The sequence below is a fragment of the Leptodactylus fuscus genome, chromosome 4 (assembly GCF_031893055.1).
Source record: "Leptodactylus fuscus isolate aLepFus1 chromosome 4, aLepFus1.hap2, whole genome shotgun sequence".
In the NCBI taxonomy this organism is placed as follows: Eukaryota; Metazoa; Chordata; class Amphibia; order Anura; family Leptodactylidae; genus Leptodactylus; species Leptodactylus fuscus.
In genome coordinates this window covers 139477394-139493441 of record NC_134268.1, presented here as the reverse complement: position 1 = coordinate 139493441, position 16048 = coordinate 139477394, and the positions used below count along the sequence as shown (strand labels likewise).

At 40.0% G+C, this 16048-nt stretch overlaps 1 protein-coding gene across 1 annotated transcript in view; it reads right to left on the bottom strand.

Annotated features, from left to right (window-relative positions):
- Positions 1–2627: 2627 nt before the first annotated feature.
- TERT (telomerase reverse transcriptase) overlaps positions 2628–16048 on the bottom strand; it is a 55207-nt gene continuing 41786 nt past the window's right edge. Inside the window, exons 10-16 of the mRNA XM_075271080.1 lie at positions 13213–13284; positions 10984–11169; positions 9719–9845; positions 9570–9631; positions 7866–7990; positions 2858–2995; positions 2628–2737 (exon numbers count right to left, since the gene is read on the bottom strand). Of these exons, the coding sequence (XP_075127181.1) occupies positions 2634–2737; positions 2858–2995; positions 7866–7990; positions 9570–9631; positions 9719–9845; positions 10984–11169; positions 13213–13284 (814 nt within the window). The 3' untranslated portion in view covers positions 2628–2633. The remainder of the gene's footprint in view (positions 2738–2857; positions 2996–7865; positions 7991–9569; positions 9632–9718; positions 9846–10983; positions 11170–13212; positions 13285–16048) is intronic.

The window sequence follows — 16048 nt, the reverse complement described above, 5'->3', positions numbered from 1 at the left end:
TCTCTAGAATGTTCAAGTACCATCTTGACACGGTCTAAACAGGGGCTACTGGATCTTGTCATGAGAAAATCATTTAGATTTAGGATGAAAAGAAATATCCTTTTGTCTTATACTGTATGTTCTCCCATTATTTTGGTAAAAATCTTTGGGGCCATGGAGATACCGAAGGTTAGTGCCTGATACTGGTAGTGCTGAATCAAGATCCCCCCCCCCCCCCCATCTCCACTGCTACCCATAAGAAATTTTGATGATCTCTAAAAATTGGGACATAATAGTAAGCATCTTTTAGGTCTATAAATCCCAGCAGTCGAAGCAAGGATGTGGTTTGAACATGAAATTTTCTTCAAAGTTCCCCTCACATAGGATAGCTGGGGGCAGGGGCAACACGGTGGCTAAGTGGTTAGCACTGCAGCCTTGCAGCGCTGGAGTCCTGGGTTTGAATCCCGCCAGGAACAACATCTACATGGAGATTGTTTGTTCTCCCCGTGTTTGCGTGGATTTCCTCCCATTCTACAAAGACATACTGGTAGGAAAAAATGTATATTGTGATCCCTATATGGGGCTCACAATCTACATTTAAAAAAAAAAAAAAGAAAACAGATAGCTGGGAGCAAATCGTGTCCCCATAGCCATACGATGTATTTCCATATATGTTTTTTATTCAAATTTAAACACATTGTGCTCAAGAATAATGCTAATTCCCTTAACTATGAAGATCTTCTGTATGGTGGGCATATAGGGATCTTTATCTAATATTACAGATATTACTGTAAATTTTTTGTTGTGCAGGATGTTTGTATACAAAGAGGACTCATCAAGGGTAGCCCATATATTTTTGTGATACCATGAGTAAGGGGGGGTCGCTCCCGAAATGCGTAGGCTTCCTTTTCTACTCCATACCTATGAACACGTGGTGTATTTTTAACTTTTGCTATTAAAAGCTATGTTTTATTATATTCATTTGTAGTTCTGAGAGATGCTGAAAAGTTCGTTTTTTGTGGATGTGTAGCCCATATATATAGGTGGGTTCCCAAGTGAGGGCTAATAGGTCAATTAAAAGGCTTGTAGGATCTTGCAAGTAAGATGAAATTTTTATTACCAGTTATTGTGATAAATTGCAAGTTAGTGAATTCATTTCTGAGATGATGGGTATGCCAGGAGGATTTGTGAGGTCTTGTTTTATTAAACAAGCCTATTGCTGAAGACTAGGTAGAAAAACTAATTAAAGGGGTTGGCCACTTCGAGACCAACATTGAGAAACAAATGTTATTGTTTGTACAATAAAAATATATACCATTTTGCAATATACTTTCTGTATCAATTCCTCACAGATTTCTAGATCTCTGCTTGTTCTCATTCATTCTGTTACTGCAAGTGGATAAAAGTCTGACCATGGTCATGTGATTTACGGTCCATGGTCATGTGATCAGCACACAGGTGCACAGCTGATTACCAGGCAGATGTCTGATTAAAGTGGTGTGACTGTAATGAGTGACACCTGTGTGCTCAAATGACCATGGACCGTAAATCACATGACCATGGTCAGAGTTTTATCCCCTCCCAGTACCCGCCCACACTCTCCTAAGCCACAAGCCCCGCCTTCTTCCTAGCTCTTTAACACTAACCTGGGAGGCGAGGGCAGCAAGGCGAAGAAGAACGAGAACAACGGGCACCGAACCAGCCATCACTGCAGGTAAGTACCTAATAGAGATGTTAGCTAGTCTCCCATTAGAATGAATGGACGCAGCCAGCGTGCAGGGGGTTAAGGCTGTGTGCCAGCTGCTTCCATTCATTCCTATGGAACTGCAGCGGAGCCTTTACACTGAGTATACACTACGCTCAGAATGAGCGGAGCGTATACTCAGTGTAAAGGCTAACATTGTTAGCTTTTCCTACAATGCTTGGCCAGTAGCCAAGCATTGTGGGAAATAATCACTGATCTCGATCCCACCTAAAAAGATCGTGTTCGGAATTCTGATTGCAATCGTGAAATTTTCTCGATCGCCGATCGGAATCCGATCTTTTCAGAAAACGATCGTTCAACCCTACCGTCCACCTAAACTAACCGATCGAGAAAGGAGAGCACTGGTCAGAGAAGCAGCCAAGAGGCCCATGGTCACTCTGGAAGAGTAGCAGAAATCCACAACTCAGGCTGGAGAATCTGTCCATAGGACAACTATGAGTCGTGCACTCCACAAATCTGGTCTTTATGGAACAGTGGCAAGAAGAAAACCATTGTTGAAAGAAAGGCATAAGAAGTGCCGTTCGCAGTTTGCCACAAGCCATATAGGGGCTATCTATTTATATGTACAAGTGAGTAGAATATGCTTTGGGTATATTAGAATTGAGGCTTTTTTTGTATGCTAGAACTGTTGAAAATTTCAGGAAAACCCTAACAGACAAAGAGATAAATACTCTACATTCCTCTAACATTACTACCATTTCAAATATGATTATATAGTTTCACTTTGCAGGGTTTTCAGATAAGGAACTGTAGCTAGTTACTAAACAAGTATTTCATACATCAACATATAGTAAGCACATCTTAAGAGGAAAAACATTTATTTGGGACACAATTCATCTGGGCAAAATAAATCAATACATATATAACATAATATACACTTGCTGTCAAGTTAGTCCATTATTGTTGAAAAATCTTTGTGAAGAGATGCATCAGTCACTTCTTGAAGAAGGTTAAACGTTTCACGTGGCAGACATCGAGAAAGCTGGTTTTTGCCTAAAGAAAAGGAAATATATAACTCAATTTTACAACGTATGAATGCGATCCTCATACCATTAACAAAAGTCGCATACCAGAGGTAAAGAAAATAGACTATATAGCATGTCACCTACTTACAATTGTGAAGCGGGACAAGCAAGGGCTTGTACAATGATTTGTGATTAGACAGCTTTGTAATAAACGCATGACAATTAAGCCATTGGGCTGATTCAAAAGGAAATGGTCCAGATGCACCTTTGGTTCCAAGAGTAAAATCTGCAGACACAATAATAATAATAATAATAATAATAATAATAATAATAAATAATAATAATGTGCAATATAAAACACATGTTAAAGAGCAAATAGTGTCAAAATATTTTATTAGCAATCCCTGCCAAAAAGAACTGATCTGTTACTAAGATGTTCTGAAAGTACTGGCAGCTTCCTATCCAAGGGTTAAAGATGTTGTGAGACGATTATGGGGAAAGACATACAATTATGATGTGAACATTATAAAAAATACAGGACTTGTATTTACAGGTTTAGATTTTGAGCCCTAATGGGGATAAGCAGTAATGTGAATGATAATCTGTACAGTATTGCAATATATGTTGCTGAAATAAATATTGGTTAGTCTGTGAGTGAGTTAACAAGGGTTGGACCTTGATTGTGATTGACTTATAATGTAATTGTATAAAAGTTGATGCATTCTCAAATAAAACTGTTAAAATCTTAATTTATGTGTCTGAGCTGTATGTGAACACTTAAAGGCGCTCTATCAGCAAAATTTTGCTGTATGAGGCCCACATATGCATGAATAGCCTTTAAAAAGATTAAATTTTAAATGGCTTTAAAAAGTAATCTTATTTTAAACCCTGCTCCCGTTTTAAAATAAAACTATAAAAACATATATGTAAATTATACCTTTGCATGCACAGGGGGCGGTCGTGCACGATCCGACATCATCTTTGGTCCCGCCTTCCTCTTCTTTCTTCTTCCAGCGACGTCCTCCTGTCCTGGCTCTTCTCCGCCTTCACCTTCTGTTCTTCCGGAGTGAAGACGATCGCGAGTGTACTGCGCATGCTCGTGTAGTTCTAAGAGATACTTAGAACTACAAAGAAAATGGCGCCAGAGGGAGCACTACTGCGTGTGCACGGGATATGAACACAACCCGCCGGAAGAACAAAAGCTGAAGGCGGTGAAGAGCCAGGACAGGAGGACGACACAGGAAGAAGAAAGAAGAGGAAGGCGGGACCGAAGATGACGTGGGATCGTGCATGACCGCCCCCTGTGTATGCAAAGGTATGATTTACATATATGTTTTTATAGTTTTACTTTAAAACGGGAGCGGGGTTTAAAATAATACTTTGCTGACAGAGCCCCTTTAATGTAGCTTGAATTAACACTACACTGAATCTACACCTACAGTGCCATGCGAAAGTATTCGGCCCCCTTGAACTTTTCAACCTTTTGCCACATTTCAGACTTCAAACATAAAAGATATCAAATTTAAATTTTTGGTGGAAGAATCAACAAGTGGGATACAATTGTGAAGTAGAACGAAATTTATTGGATATTTTAAACTTTTTTTACAAATAAAAAAGTGAAACGTGTGTGTTTTCTATATAGGTATAAGGGAGCATTCACACGATGTTATGCTCTGCTCATTCTGAACGTAAAATTTGTTTAGAATGAGTGCGTAACAAGCAGCTCCCATTGATTTGAATGGGTGCCGGCATACGCGCCCTACCCATTGAAATCAATGGGAGTCTTTTTTCCCTATTGCTTTCAATGTAATACGCATGTTGCGCGCTCATTCTGAACGAATTTTACGTTCAGAATGAGCGGAGTGTAATATCGTGTGAATGCTCCCTAATAGCGGCAGAGAGTCTGCATAGGGTAAACTCTGTGGACTTTCTGAGAAAAACATTGAGGAAGAAACAATGCGTTTCTGCCGAAGTCTTTTCGACAATGCATTTTTGCTACGATTTGCTGCATGGGGCCTTAGCATGGGGCCTCAGTGTTTACATATTGAATTAGTTCCTGTGTCATGAACCACAATAGATCAACGGGAACTAAGAATTTTTTTATGAAGTCTCTGTAATATACGATTTATACAAACTAAACAATTTAGAATTTAAAGAGGACGTCACCAAGGGTGTCAGTTTAAGGTCGGAGGAAGTCCAATAGCTCATGCAGTGCTCATTTCCCATACTTTTAATAACAGCCATAGGGAGTACTGCAATGGTTGCCCCATAAGCATTTATGCGACAACTGCTGCAGTACTCACTTTGGCTGCTATTAGAAGTATGGTGAGTGGGCACTGCAGCTTGCGCAAGCACAGGGAAACAGCTGATCTATGGGGTTCCTGACAGTCAAACCTCTGCCAATCTAAAACTGATGCCCTATTCTAAGTATACAATACCAATCTTTAAAAGCTAAATAATCCATTTAATAAATGGAAAATTTACCTACAAATTTTATACAAGAAGGGGCCACACGGTGGCTCAGTGGTTAGCACTGCAGCCTTGCAGCGCTGGAGTCCTGGTGTTCAAATCCCACCAAGGGCAAAAAAAAACATCTGCAAGGAGTTTGTATGTTCTCCCCGTGTTTGCATGGATTTCCATCCCATATTCCAAAGACATACTGATAGGGGAAAAATGTACATTGTGAGCTCTATGTGGGGCTCACAATCTACATAAAAAAAAAAAAAAATTTATACAAGATCTTCACACAGCATTTTTATTTACCACATTCAGTACGAAAAGACAACCTTAAGGTTTGTTCACATGACAAAAATAAAATAAACATGCAACAACATTTTAACATTTGATGTTTTTTTTTTTTTTTTGCTGTGTCAAAATTCAACTCTAAGCCTTGGGTTTCTGCTACAAATTAATGGAGATGAGCGAATAGTATTTGATCGAATACCTCCCCCTGCATAGTTATTGCTGTACTCGGTCGAATACTACGCGGTAAATATTCGATTTCCCTCCCACCTTCCCTGGCACTTTTTTTTACAACAATAACTATACGGCGGAGGTATTCGATCGAATATACTCGCTCATCTCTACAAATGAATACACTGAATAATCACATTCAATGGGGGCTAATCAATGTCACCAGTCGTTACATAATTACAGTATTACCTAAAGAAGTATTTGCTAATATTTTCCCTCATCTGTGTATTGAGATCTGATTATTCTTTTAAAAATAAGAATAAAAGAAATAGAGTTGAATGGATCTCCAGAATGTGATGTTAAAAGGATGTTTTTCCTGTATGGCTAACATCTGACTATTAAAGACTAAACTCATAGGCTTCAAGCTATTCTGACTTAGATTCCCACAATTATTATATCTTGTGTTCTGAGAGTTTACCTCTGTCACCACCCATATCAATGTTTTAAACATTACAAAGGTTTATCTATTTCAGGCATTTATTTCACATGAGCCACCCACCTCTGAGGCCCACACCAATTTTAAGAATGAGGTGCAGCATGTGTAGTTTTTCTATGGAAGTTCTGAAAACAGATAAAATTCCTATGAAGAGAATGGGGAGAGTTGAGCTTATGCGGCTAGCTCTCCATAAACAAAAGTCGAAATATGGGTCCCTGTTAATTGCTCTCAAGCTAGGTACAGTAGTAGGGATGTGAACCTTGTTGTACAGTTGATTTGACACTTGACCCAATCATCTCCAGACCTAGGGCCTGTAGCTAGAATGAAACTTCCCCAAAAATAACACTCTAAAATGCAGCTTCTTTTCTAACAGTTAAGCCCAAACTGAATAGAGATGCCCATTTACAACATGTAATATGGTGAAAAGTAATTTCAAAACAAACACAACCAATTTATTACTGTTCTCGCCCCCCTTAAACTGATCATTAATCTGTAGGAACTCTAACCATATTGACATCAGATAAAGCATAAACCTTCATCCTCACCAATACTCATTTGTACGGTGGTCTTCCTCCATAACTTGCTTCCCCACCATCACAATGAAAAACTCTACTCCCTGATTTCAAAATCCAACTTCACCACCTGTGCGCTCATCCGATCCAATCACATCTCATCCGATCCAATCACATCTCATCCACAACCTCACTGAAGTTTTTACACCTGCTCTAACCCATGTCTTAAACGTTTCTCTAACCAGTGGCACTTTCCGTTCTGACCTTAAACATGCTACCTTCACACCCAGCCTTAAATAAACCTTTCCTGAACTCGTCCTCTCCAGCCAACTTTCACCCTATGTCACTGCTCCTGTTTGTCTCAAAACTCCTTGAACAATATGTCCTTTGAACTATCCTCCCAACTCTCTTACACTTTACTCTTTTACAGACTACAGTCAGGCTCTAAAACCCACCACTCCACAGAAACCACCCTAAACAAAGTCTCAAACGGCACTACTCTGTTTTCCTCCTCCTTGGCCTTTTCTCTGCCTTTGACACAGTTGACCACCTTGCTACAAACTCTCTCACTGATAGAGATGAGCGAACACTGTTCGGATCAGCCGTTCCGAACAGCACGCTCCCATAGAAATGAATGGAAGCACCTGGCGCGGCAACCGGCCGCCGGCAAAGTGTACGTGCCAGGTGCTTCCATTCATTTCTTTGGGAGTGTGCTGTTCGGAACAGCTGATCCGAACAGTGTTCGCTCATCTCTAATCACTGACTTCGTCAGCGACAATTAAATATATCTCTCTGCCCACACATTACCACTCTGTTGTCCAGAGTGTCTAGAAAACGTATGCTCCTTCCTTTCATCTCGCTTTCTCAAACTCAACTTGGAGAAAATGGAGTTTATCTCCCCGCCACTGCACGCGGCCCACCTACATGACCCATCTATCAAAGGTATTTGTGCCACACTTACCCCAGTTCTACAAGTCTGTTGCTTGAGGATAACCCTAGATTCTAACCTATCCTGAAAGCCTCACATCCTCTATCCTATGGTACCAGTTGGTCACTGGTAGTACTGTATTTGCTTTCTGTATTTTGAGTATTGTATGTAAATGTACAGCACCTTGGAATTAATGGTGCTCTAAAAGTAAATAATCATAACAACAATAGGAAGCCATAAGATTACAAAATGATCTTTCCTAGAAATAATTGAATAATGTGTTATATAATATTGTTACATAACATACCTTTATTTTTTTCTTTTAAAATCATGTAGAAAAAAGGTGCCATGTCAGCAATGACATTGAGAAAGAACAACGGATTATTCTTTATGCTCTGATTGAATGGAAGTTGTATAACACAAGCATGGAACCTACAACAGCAAACACAATACTGAGCATTTTAATTATTCTAGACAGAATGTGAATTTTAGTTTTTATTAAAATTTTAAAACAACAATGTATAGAAAGCAAGCAAAATCCAGTTCAAAAAATGACTAGCCGCAACTGGATGCCGATGCAGTACACCGTCATCCTTCTGCGGCCTTCCACTTCGAATTAGACCCAAATGAATGGACCTAGTCGGGAGGGATTATTCGCCCCGCGGACTCTGCGGCGGATTCCGCCCGAAGAAAGAGCATGTCACTGCTTTTTTTCGTGAGTGGGAACAAACCGCTCGTGGAAAAAGAAAACCATTGAATTCAATGGGATGCGGTTTTTTGAGCCGGATTTTGATGCGGACTCCGCGTCAAAATCCTGACCAACAAACTCTGTATGAACCCGGCTTTATGGCTAATGCCCCACGTAGAGAGATGCAGTAACAATAGAACGCTGCAGAAAAAAAACATGGTGGAAACACATTGAGGATTTTTCCACACCATTTTTGACAGAAAGTCTTCAAAGTTTCCATAGGTATAAATGACATGCTATAAAAACGCTCTTCCAAAGCGGATCTTGCTTTGCAATGTGTAGATGGACTTAGCCAGCATCCCATTCACTTTGCAGGTACTGTAAAATGCTGTTTTTTATGCCGCGACCAAAACGCTGTGTTTTCGTAACGTGGGGCCCCTGCCTTAATAAAAGACTCTTTTTGTTAAATAACTGTGTGTCTCCATATTCCATATCTTTTTTTTATTTATTTGGTTGGTGGAATTGTCAAGAAAGCTTAGCATCTGCTGGATGAACTGTATATTTGCTCCTTCTTGGAACATGTAACCTTTTCATCCTTTTTATTCCATTTGTATTGAGATATGAGGTCACCAAAAATCTGCAATTCCTGCAATGTTTTTTTTTTTTAATGGTGTTCACTTTGTAGCATAAATAATGTGCAATGTGGTGATAAAAATTATGTTTAATTTTCTATATGATAAACGGGAAAGAATACTATCTTTTAATATTAGATATTATTACATATATATATTATATTTTTAAAAGTTTCTCTTGGAGACTAAAAGTGATCATTTGTACAATAAATTGCAACACTTCTAAAACATGGGCTGCCATAATAATCCCTTAGCATTTTGCAGTTGCATTGAAGAGTATGGGTGGAACAGTTGGAGACGGATGGAGCCCCCTTTTTCTGTCTAGCCGCTCAGATGCCTACAAACCTAGCCATTGTAAACAGATGTCAATTGTATAAAACAGTCAAAGCCCACTCTTAACTGACAAATCAGGAAAAGTTTAAAAAAAAGTTATACATTTCAATAAACAAGGTTACATTTAGTTTTTTTTTTTTTTTTATGTACATATTGCCATTTTCCTGGTACATTTAATTTCCTATATACCAAAGTAATAGAAACACTGGATACAGAACTGTATCTGTAGAAGTTTCCAGAGAAATCAGTCCATAAAAATTTAAACTTAAGGTTATTGTATAACGTATGATTGCTATATCGCCTCCATATGTAATACATAGAATATACTAAAATATTACATTCAAATAGTGGTACATACCTGTACGCCTGAAGTAACAAGATCTTGTAGACATTAATGTGAACAGTTCGCAGACTGTTTACCTACAGATTTGAAAGAAAATATTGTCAGCCTTGTACTTCAGGTAAACAAAAATTTCACACACAAATAGTTCAAGAAACAAGACTTACCTTAAGGTCAAGAAAAAGGCTGTGGCATTTAAGTCGGAGGACATTTAATAGTTTATGTCTCAAATTTTCGCCAGCTTTAGAACTATGACAAAATGACAAACTTGCTCGAATTGAAGTGCAGGAAAAGCTGTGGACATAAATCATGTGGATGTACTTTAGAACAAGTTATTTAGGTAAGTTATATGCCTTTAAGTTGCTAAACGCACATGCCGTCAACATATAAAGTTTATCTTCCTTCAAGTGTATATTATTACATATCAGGGTCTAAATCACATTTTTCCTACCAGTTTTTTTAATGTTGGCTCACTTTGTAGAAACAAATCACTAAGACAGGGTTCACACTACCGTTGGATTCCGTTCAGAAGGTGTCCGTTTAAAAAACAAGCAAAACTGACACCTATCATAATGGACACAAATGGACAGTAACTGATGGCTAGATGGCAAGATAAAATCCCATTGAAATGAATGGAAATTTCATACAGATCAGATCTTGTACGGACAATAGCCACGGACACTGCTGATGAGTGCACACCAACGGTAGTGTGAATGCCCCCATAATAATTATTGTAAAACAATGCCTTATGTTAGCATATGACTGCATAAAATGAAAATAGTCAACTACACATCAAAGGCATATACAAATGTTTTCATGTGTTTTACCTTATTTTTCCATAATTGCCAGTAACAAGTGCTCATATAAGTGCTTGCATAATTGTCATCCCAGATCTCCTAATACTTATAAATAACAGGTGTCCACCAGGTGTATCACTGTCATTTACATGCAGTGAATCTGTGGACAAACTAGATTTCCCATGATCCATCTCCTGTTCTCACTCTCTGTGCACCCATCTCTTCTCCACTCCCCTGATATGAAATCACAAGTAATAAATCTCTCCCATACTCCCAGGTCACGTGATGTTTCATTTGCAGGATTCAATGTGGGAGAATCAATTCTTACAGCAAAGGGGGAAGATGCAGGCAGAAAGCAGGGGTCCGAGTAACAAGAGCAGTGCTCCAGGGAGCCGATAACCTGCCCCCAGTGCACCAACTTCCCATATGCATAAGACTTCAAAGTTATTCTTCTCCAAACCTACTAAAGTGACATAAATAACAAAGGAGTGTTGTTCATCACTGTATTGTGTGCTACAAGAAGGTGGTGACAGATGAACAAAATCATATACCTAAATTTACACATTTAATTTGTAATTTAAACAAAATAATAAATTCTCTTATAATCTAAAAAGGGCACCAATATTTTAGCTTACCTCGAGTAATCACAAAAAACTTCCAAAGTTTGTGTGTCAAGCAAAAGACCGCACCAACGGAACAGAGATCGGGCGGGTAACTGCTCTACTGTTGAGCACCCGGGAACGTCATCAATAGGAAAATTCACTACTGTCTTGTCCAGACTTATTGAACAGCCATATTCAGGAATTCCTTCTGCAAGAGTTCTTAAAGTACAATAGCAGAACATATGTATATTTATATTAACACCAGTTTAATGTCACAAAAGTGGCACATTTTTGATCCATGGCTAAACAATATGGCACCTTGTCCAGTTTTAATCAGCCCATCACTTATGAGAAAAGTAGGATAAGCAGGGCAGAAATACCAGGGCTCAACAGATTTAAATCATTGAGTTAGTTATAGCTGAAATCTACACCAGTATGTTTATAAGGATTTCACTTAAAAATGAGCAGGATATGGTTCCTCGGGTATCCCAGTCAGGAGGGCTCAATAAGTTGCCAAAGAGTCACCATTAGCGCCTCTTTATACAACACTCCACATCTGTAGACAGGTTTTGTCTAGGGTAAAGTCCATTGGTCCCCCCTAAGTTTTAACATTTCCTGGTACGTCTGGGATCTATATAGGTATATATACAGGTGTTGTGATACACCCCCCCCCATACTGACTCTCTTGCAGAACCCCTGAATGAGTGCATATGACAAAGGACGAAACATGCCATTCAAGGACGAAACAAGACCAGTGAGATTAACAGGGTGACTTTTTGGGTCCACCCATGTCAGGGCAGAGGTTATTTGGGGGATCAGGAAGAGTGTAGATTATGGAAAATACTGCTCCTAGCTTCATTTTCAAGTGGGGCAAGACCGCTCCTTTTAGGAGCATCATCAGTATTAACCAAATGCCTAGACACGTTTAATTGCTTATTTATTCGTATTTACTCAAACTTAATTTTTTTATGTTTAACGGTAATTATTATTTAGAGATTTGCGGAGCCCCCATGGAGGCCCGCTTCTCACTCACATTAGCCAATTTATACATGGCATGGTGGGAAGAAAATTTCATTTTTTCTCAAACAAACCCTGTACATGTGGACAGAAAAATAGATCGTGATCTACTTTCATGTCCGCATAACTCATGCGGGCAGCGCACGGAAAGCACGCGGACCCCATTATAGTCAATGGGGTCCTTGTGCTTTCACTGAACACTGCTTACCAATGCGTTCGGTAGTCCATTCGGGGGAAAGGGTCCCCATGCAGATTACCAAACGCAGATGTGAACTAAGGATCAGAAGTGGTAGTGATGGAGCTGGTTGAAAGGTTCTGCAACCCGTTTCCAGTGTATAGAGATCACTGCATACACCATAGGTTTCTTTAGCAAACACTGCAAACGTGCTTTTAATTTTCTCATTTTTCAAGACAAAAGTAGTTTTGTACATCACCACCGCCTATAAACAACCCAATGGATCATCAATGAGATCAAGCATGATGGAGACCACAGCCTTTACCAAAATCTTGCATACAATGTTTTGATCTGCATTTCTACAAGAGTATTTGTTACAATAAAACATGGCATTGTGATGTATGGAAGATGTTTGCGGCTTTCACCAGAGATGTGACAAGTAATTCTCCCCTCCTCCCTTTTTTTTTGGAGGACGCTATCTATGTGTTGCTATTAGAGATGAGACGTTCCGAACAGCACGCTCACAGCATGCTCCCATAGAAATGAATGGAAGCGGCCGGCACACGGGGGGTTAAGCGGCCGGCCGCCGGCAAAGTCTGCTTCCATTCATTTCTATGGGAGCGTGCTGTTCGGATCGGCTGATCCGAACAGTGTTCGCTCATCTCTAGTTGCTATTTGTTTGGGTGTGATCAGTAGGGCACTGTTTTAGGACCGTAATTCTTTTTGGTATTATTGTTAAGGACACTAGGGCATTTGCAGTTTTGCACATGCAATCTCTACTTTTAGCAGTTAATAGGGCGAGGACAAAGTTTTGAAAAACTGAAAGGACTTAGTGTGTTTAAAGGGGTTGTGCAGGATAAGGTGAAAAAATCCAAACATTTTGTCGCTCCAGAGTCTTGTTTTGGTGGAAGTCCCCACTGCACGTGACTGCTGGGGCCAATCAGCGATCTCAGCAGCCTAAGTAGAGGAACCCCTACTTAGGCCACTGAGTATTTATAAAGGGCCCCAATTACCATATGACAAACTTATGCATATAACTTAAAACTCTATTGATCAGCTTAACAACCTACCTTAAAAATCGTTTTGCTTGTTCCAAGTGAGGTGTTACCAGCAAGAAGTCATCAATAAGTCTCATAAAAACTCTGTAATGAGCAAAAAACTTCCATTAAATAGGTACTAAATGCCATCCAAGTTGATAGTGAGGTTCTGTGACAAATCTGTTTACTATTGATAGTAGTAAATAGTATTGAATAAAAATGGCTTTTTGTACTCACCATAAAATCTTTTTCTCGTTGTATTCATTGGGGGACACAACACCATGGGTATAGACCAGGCCACTATGAAGCTGATATTAGGATCTGTCTCTAGGAGGGTATACTCTCTCTACAGATACTATGTATCGCAGCAGTGAGAAAGAGTGAGAGAGTCACAAACAAAAAGAATAGGGAACCAACAACCACCATCATATCCTGAACCCAAAAATGAACCCTAAACAGACTGGGACAGGAAAAACAAGAAACAAGGGTGGGATCTGTCCCTCCAATGAATACAACACAAAAAGGATTGTACAGTGAGCACTAAAATCCATTTTTCTTACTTATTTGATTGGGGAACACAGCACTATGGGATGTCCTAAAGCAGTCCCAGAGGGTGGGAATTACACACCCATACGAGCAACCTAGCACACTTATGACCGAAGGTAGAATTGATAGAGGCCAAACAATGGCGTGCACAGAGGCCCAGGTGTCAGCTCTGTAGAGGTGACAAAAGCCTGGTGCCGAACAGTCCAAGAGGCTCACGAAGAGCGAACCATCCCATGTAGGGGTGGCGGCCTATCCAAGAGGCAATAGTCCTGATAGTAAACTGAATCCACCTGGAGATGGAAGCCTTGGAAGCAGCCAGGCTCTTGTGAGGGCCGAACAAACACGATGGAAGGGAAAAAAAAAAAAAAAAAGATCTGAATCACCCACACCACATCCAGGCAGAGAAGAGAGCGCTAAGGCAGGTTCTTAGGTCCGGGTAGAGAAACAGTAAGACAATCGAGGAAAGTAGCAAGGAGCACAGTGTGCCACTCGTTGAAGGAAAGTCTTCATCTGCATCTGGAAGGCCAGGGTCTTCTGAAAAAGAATGGAAAGGGCCCCTTCTGGGAAGAAAAAACAAGTCCTTGGTCAAATCGGTCTGGAGAAAAGCCAGGAAGCCTGAGAAGAGAGGATGGAAGTGACGACTCTTACACCACCACGTATGTCTCCTGCGTGCGATCTTTGACGACTGTGGATTATGGACGTGAGAATGGTCTGGATATCAGGTTCTGAAAAAAACATGAGACCTCAGGATCTCGGCTTCAACAGCCACACTGTAAATGCAGCTGAGGTAAGGTAGAGGAACAGCAGTCCTTGACACAGAAAAACGACTTGCAGAGGAAGAGACGAAGGAGCGTCTGTCAGCAGGAATATGAGTATCAGGCCTGGCGGGGCCAATCTGCAGTCATCAGGATGGCTGGAACCCCCTCGGTCTTGAATTTGAGACAACCCGAGAGAGAAGAGGAAGAATAGGATATGGGTACAGAAGATGGAAGTCCCACCAGGGAATCACAAAAGAATCGACAGTGATGACCTGGAGATCCTGAGACTTGATCACGTAGTGGGGGAGCTTGTGGATCAAGCAGGAGGAGAAAAGGTCAACATCCGGCATGACCCCTGGGAGCATAACTGGAGAAGCAACCATTTGCCAGTTGTATAATTTGTTGTGTATTTCTAGGGCGGAATGCTTGCAGGTTTGTGAGTAGCTTTGGTGAGAAAGTCAGAGGGTGGGGTAGGATAGATGGAGAGATAAAGATTTCCTTACCATGAGGCTGGTTTGGGTTGGAAAAGTGGTGTTCACAAGTATGGGAAGAACAACAGTGATTATAGTGAGAAGCATTTCTGTTAGACAATAGATAACTTTGTAGTAGTTGGTTTGTGTTACTTTCTGATGATGATAAACTCTATGGGGTCAATAGCCCTGCCACCCTCACCATGTCCCATGTTTGGGTAAGTGGCAAAGAAATAAATGTGATTTGTGACTTTTTATGACTTGAACACCAGAAAACTAGACTACAAGGCATAATAAGTCTGACCCATTATATTTCTGTCTAAGAGTCATGCACTGACATCTAGTGGCTGGATAGTAATCCTGCACTTGATTTTCTCTGCGATATAAGTTACAATGTGATACACATATGTAAAGATAAGCAAGTACTATTCGAAACGGCAGTTTCAAATAGCACACACCCATAGGAATGAGCACATACCCTTACAAGTCTAACAGCAATTTTCCAAATTTACAGGAAAATTTCCCAAACTCATTTTTTTAGAGACCACTTCAGTTCTGAGGGGGATTTTAAAAGCCTATGTACTAGCACCCTCCCCCTTAACTCTCCCCAATTTCAAAACTAAACCTCTAAAATAATTCAAAACTATACATTCAAAAGGGGTTAAACCTTATAATGCATCAAAAAACTTGTGCAATTTCTCTTGAGCATGGAAATACCTCATATGTGGATTTAAACTGCTGTTGGGTTTGCCAAATAGATTTAGCTGGAAAATAGTACACTATAGTACCTTTTTTGGAAAGTATAATAAGCATGAAAATGAAAAATTACTATAATGTCACTTTATCCACAAATTTTTCATATTTTCACAAAAGGCTACAGGAGAAAATCCACACAAAAATTTGATGCACAAATTTCTTCCGAGTACTGAACTACCCCATATGTGGATAGGAACTGCTATTTGGGCACCAAACAGCCTGTGCACAGAAGGCGAGGAGCACAATTAAGCTTTTGGAGCGCAGACTCATATTCAGGGCTCATTCACATCTGCACCCATACTCCATTCTGCAGGTTTCCGTTTTGTTTCAAGCCCATTA